Genomic DNA, 5704 nt, shown 5'->3' with positions numbered 1-5704 from the left:
AAGGAAGAACCACTGATCCAAGCGACCATTTTGCTCTGGCAACGGTGAGCTTATTCCGGCAGCGGTGAGCTTCATTCTTCTTTGAAAGGAGTAGAAATATAGTGTATGACCTTAGGGCTTAGGCACTCATTTTGGCATCATAGAGGTAAGTATAATAAATACTTGTATTTTTTATGTCTTTTTTTCTTTATATTTATAATTTTGTTTCATAATTATGTATTTATATTATATGTTAATATGATTGATGATTGATGAACTTAGTTTATTCACTTTATTGATTTGTTTTTTTAATGAATATCTTACATTGGTATGAATATGAACCTTTAATATTTATTTAACATATGAGTAATAGGATTCAACTAAGATTTTAACCAAATAGATTGGTTTTATAAAAAAAAATTACACAGGAACGCTTTAATCGATAAGGCGACACTTTATACCCGCCTTATCGCTAAGGCGCTCCGAAAGACCCTCAAATGCCTCCGTCGCCTTACCGCCTTAAAAACTATGGATATGAGTCATATGACTGTAATGACGGTTTCATCAGGTGTATTGTTAATTCCACTCGAAAACAGCTTTACAGCTAAAACTACAGAAAAGAAATTTTAACAACCACATGATGTTTCATGCTAGAAATATAAAATATATGAAGAAAATATTGAATTCCTAAAGTGTCAACGGATATCAAATGACAGAGAAAATATCGTCCAATAATGCCTGGAAATTATATGATAGTTTGGGCGACATTGCGTCAGCTACCAATAAAATTTGAAGGCAAAGATAAATAGAATTGCTGAAGGCTTATGATATATCCCTTCTCAGAACATATCTTCTTTGAAAAGGGGGGAAACAAAAACTTGGAAAGAGTTGCCTGTAAATCATAAAGTATCAACATACACCTTCATAATATTTTTCACAGTAATTTGATAATAGTACTTCAGTCAAATGCCACAAGTTCAGTATCCTGACCTGCAAAAGCATAGATGCCTTGGCACATAGAACAGCAGTGCTGACAGCAGGAAATCCATTTGCAAAGGAAAGATTAACACCCATTATTTTGCCAGGAGAAGAATTCACGAGGACTGTGACATCATCCATGCCATCACTTCCCATCACAGACCATCCTTCATCGGTAAAACCATTAAGGGCTTCATTAAATCCCCTGCAGAATACATCAGAATATCCATGTCAAAAGACATATGTAACAGTCCCAACAAGGTGATCTCATAGAACCAAAATTTGCACACCTGCTAAGCCTCTGGCTAAGTGCTCGTAGGGCCGCAGGTCGCCTGCCCCAACCGGACACAGTTGGCTGAGAAACTTCTTGGGCAATCTGCTTTAGCTGGCGTAAAGCCTGAGTAAAACAACCAAGGGCAGATTAGATGCTGACAATCACAATTACTACACGTCTCTCCCCTTTTCTCGTAAATCACTACTTCAGGATTGTAATAGAGGGAAAGCCATTACTTTCTCCCTCCCTCCCCCCCCCCCTTTTTTACCCCTCTAAAAATTCTGCATATCCTTGAATAAGAAAAGATAAGTTGAAAGACTATCAGACATTTTTCATCAGTTAAAACTGCCCAGATAAAATTTCAGACCAACTACCAGCAAAAATTTTAAATGTCTACATAGAGGAAGACAAATTTTCATACCGCCATTGTTGTCTTCTGTGCAAGCACGGTTGATGATTCATATAACGGGCGCAACACTTCTGGTACACTCCATGGCTGTGTGACAGAATCAGGACAGTTAAAGTAATCAATGGCTAGTTTTTCAGACCACATATTGCCAAATTCAACCAACAGATTTAAATAATGAACTGAATTCACATACCTCCAAATCCATATGATCAACAATATGTATAATTGATCCACCCCCTTCACAGGGCCTTATCAGGTACCCACTCGGCAGCATTTCTGCCCTCACAAAGTGTTGCACTGGTGGCATGCTTGGACCACCCTGAGTGTTGCTAAGTGATCTTTCGCATACCTAAGCATTTCATTAAAGAAATGGCACCATCAGATCACACACACGTTTTGATACTGTGAAGCAAAACAAAAACAGGCACAATCTTATACGGTATCCTATCGAATTCAAAGAGTTACATACCACAAGACTACCATCCTCTAGTACAGAAGTATAGCGCAACAACCAGAAGTCCCGAGCAGGTGCCAATGTTGTTGGTGCATAGAGCTGTGTAACGTGAACAAAATTGAGAAGTTTGTCAAGTAACCGTACATTTCCACTCTCTATCTATTGCAAGTTCAACAGATTTCCAGCCCACCTGCATGTAGAGCAGCTCAATGGTTCCACCATTTCCAGTGGGCAGCACATTTAACACATCAACAGCTCGACAATCACGGAACCATGAAGGCCGATCTTTGAGGATTTCTGCAACCTGCAAGGAACTTATATCTTTAGTCCTTCCCCACAAGCATAATCAATAAAATTCAGAAGACACTGAGGACAAGAACAAATTAAGATACCATGTTGAAGAAAAGAACTCACCCCTGTGGGTTCTAGACCCACCAGACCGCAGGCTCGTGCAGCTACTCCAGTGCAACCATGACAAATAGCAACGATTCCAATGGAATCCGGACCAGGCTGTGCACCAGGAAGGAAAGTTAGAGCGGAAAGATGGTTAAATGATGATCAAGAAAAAGAAATTTAGATAACTACAGTAACCTAAAGTTTCCAGTAGCTTCACTTGTTGAAATATAATGAAGTGAGAAATGAAATAATGGCATCAGGAATGTTAAAAGACTGCACATAACTAACTAGTTTCTGAATGGTACCCAGATTACTGAAAATTGAAATTTCTCTTATTTCCGAAGCTTCTCTATTTTGAAGATCGAAAATAAGAGCAAACACATTGATTGAAATAAAGGACAGGGAGAGGAGTAACCTTCATCCCAGGCATTTGGACCCACTCCACAGCAGTTCCAGTGGCCTTCGACAGAAACTCTGTTAAAGTCTCCTCTGCAATGGACAAAAGTCTAGAAAAAAATACAAGGAGAACTTCATTAAATAAAAGAACTAGAATTTCACATACACAATGACCCCTATATATATATATATATATATATATATCATATATAACAAGCATTCCGAATTGGTTTTCTACTAACCCAGCAGGGCTAGCATCTCTTGGCGGATGCTGAGGCGTCAAATGGTGTTGACCGCTGGTCACCACAGATTCACAACTTGTATCCGTGGTGGCAAGGGCCGTCTGCAAGAAAAGATATGAAAAGGTAAAAAATCACAATTCAGGGAACCCGGCTCAAAAATAACAATTCGGTAATGACAAAACAATCAAAAAGGAAAAAGAATTTCAAGTTTTCAGCGCAGAAATTATTGTAGGTGTAGGAACTCAAAATTGAAGAAAAGGAAAATAAAAAAAGATCAGAAGGCCTCTATCCATTACACTAGTGTGTTGGCGAAAGTAGCCATTCTCATACACCAGCTGTGACACCTGCTTCTGCAACCTGTCATTCTCCTCCATTAAAAGCTTGTTCATCGCAGTCAGCTTCCTATTAACAGCTTGAAGGCGTGATGACTCCTTCCGCTGCTTCTCTCTGCATCTGAAGAACGAAAAAGAACGCAATTCAAAAACGATAAACTTGGACATCGAATAGACACTATAACTCATCAAAACTCCACTAGTTTTCTCCACGATACCTTCGATTTTGGAACCAGACTTTAATCTGCTTTGGCTCAATGTTGGAGAGAATTGGGCATTCCCTGATAAGTTGTTGCCGCCGGAGGGAGCTGGGCTTTGGACATTCATGATAAAACCTTTCAAGCGCTTCGACCTGCTCGGGAGTGTAGCGGACATACTTTCCATTGTCCATTCCAGCTTTACCCTCCTTGCAGGACGATGTCACGGCCATCATCATTTCAAAACCAGAGAAGTACAGGTAGCAGAAGCCAGAAAAAAAATTCCAGTAGCTCAACCAGAAAGAGCTACGATCAAACGAAAGCAGTTTCTTAATATTATAGTACTCAGCAAGCAGGAAGCTGAGTTGGGTTGCTTTATCTCCGCTGGCATCACAACTAAGGTAACTCCACCAAAACGTAACCCTGCTATTTTTAGGATCAGAAGACAAACACGTCCGCCCCGGAAGGTGGGGGAAAAATTAACCACACTATTCTATGCTTCTTCAAAGTTACCCCCTCCAACTATCCCGAAACGCAAGGGCGCAGAAAATATATAAGAAATAGGTTAGTGTTTCCCAAGCTCAAACTTCTTTGTCCTTCATTCCTCACTATGAGGCAGCGTTAAACACAAGAGAGATTGATCTTTCGAGATCGGTGCTGTAAACCACCTCAAACGCCCTTAATGATCTGCTTTTCAGCCTGGGAAACTCCAACAAGCAGAAAATCTATGTTTGTTTCAGAAACATCCATAAACATTGAATCTTTGAAGACATACCATCTACCAAGTACCAACTGGCCTGAAACAGTAGACTGATCATTTTCCTACTTTAAACCTCAATACATTCTCATCTGCTCCCCTTTTCCTCGTTATCCGAAGCTTACGTGAATATAAGCAAAAGAAACAATGGGAAGAAGTAGAATTTTCACACCAGAGTTTTCTCGAGATTTGAAGCTTGTTATTTCCCTCTCTGATACGGAAGGAGTTCAAATCGTCTGATCCCCCCGATTCCCCTAAAAGTTCAGAACGAAACCAGAATTTCTCAGCAAAAGGAAGTGAAGCGTTTGCTCCAGTATTTCAAACAAATAACTGAACCAGAAACATCTCAAATTTTTCCTCCGTGTCCTTCAACCAAAACGGGAAAAAAAAACTATATATATATATATATATATATATAAACACAGCAACACCGATAAGACGTCGCTCGAACGAGCAGTTTCAGTTTCACACCTCCTTCTTCTTCCTCCACCTTCTATCCGCAGAGCATTAGCGAAGTGCTTGCAGCCGCGGAAGCGCTCCTCATCGTTTCCAGGATCTCTCTTCTAATTTCAGAAGATCGTTCCTAACCTCTGAAACATATTAGGGCTTCTGAAACAAGAAACAAGAAACAATACTCTTCAACCACAGAAAACAAACATAGATATCATTTCATCTCCCAGAAGTGTAAACAAGATCTCAACAATGGCGATTCTCTACGATTCCAATGTTTCTTTTTCTCCTTTGGAAGAAGAAAGCAATCTCAAAGAGATAAATAAAGCAGAAAACAAAATTTGAAACAGAGAAAATCAAAAAATCTCGTCTTCCGCGGCTGGCAGCTTTCGAGTATTTGTTCAGAGCTTCGGCTGAGCTCTCTCTTTTCAGTATAGAAAAAATGAAAAATAGAAATTTATATATATAGATATAGCAATTTAATTTTTACCTGACGAAAATGACATTAGAATCGACAAACAACCCAACAAAGCAAATCTAATAATTGCATTAAATGGCCATCAAACTAACCAAGAGCGCCGAACAGCTGAAACACTCTTTCAATATACCTAAAATAACCCTAAACAGGGGATATGTAGGTAAATTAATGAAAGTTTTAGGGCATTTAACAAAGCGAGTGGGATGCAAGTTATGGGAGTATATTGGAATCTGAAACTTTAAAAAAACGAAAGCATGGCCATGTGGGATGGCTCGCTTGCGTGGGTCAGAGAGGACAGAATAATGAGAGTTTTTGCATGCGCCTCGATTTCTAATTTCAAGGGTTTTTTTTTTTTTTTTTTT

At 39.3% G+C, this 5704-nt stretch overlaps 1 protein-coding gene across 1 annotated transcript; it reads right to left on the bottom strand.

Annotated features, from left to right (window-relative positions):
• Nucleotides 1-518: 518 nt before the first annotated feature.
• On the bottom strand, nt 519-5302 carry LOC122064499 (homeobox-leucine zipper protein ATHB-15-like). The gene is made up of 12 exons (XM_042628204.1): nt 3679-5302; nt 3425-3581; nt 3129-3229; nt 2906-2996; nt 2509-2604; nt 2285-2398; nt 2110-2193; nt 1834-1989; nt 1653-1727; nt 1248-1354; nt 900-1162; nt 519-589 (listed from the first exon to the last, which is right to left on the bottom strand). The coding sequence occupies exons 1-12, from the start codon at nt 3894-3896 to the stop codon at nt 519-521; spliced, it is 1533 nt and encodes a 510-aa protein (XP_042484138.1). The 5' UTR covers nt 3897-5302.
• Nucleotides 5303-5704: the final 402 nt, after the last annotated feature.

This window comes from Macadamia integrifolia, unplaced genomic scaffold, assembly GCF_013358625.1.
Source record: "Macadamia integrifolia cultivar HAES 741 unplaced genomic scaffold, SCU_Mint_v3 scaffold1674, whole genome shotgun sequence".
Taxonomy (NCBI): domain Eukaryota; kingdom Viridiplantae; phylum Streptophyta; class Magnoliopsida; order Proteales; family Proteaceae; genus Macadamia; species Macadamia integrifolia.
The sequence above is the reverse complement of the archived record's forward strand: the minus strand, read 5'-3'. Positions and strand labels throughout refer to the sequence as shown.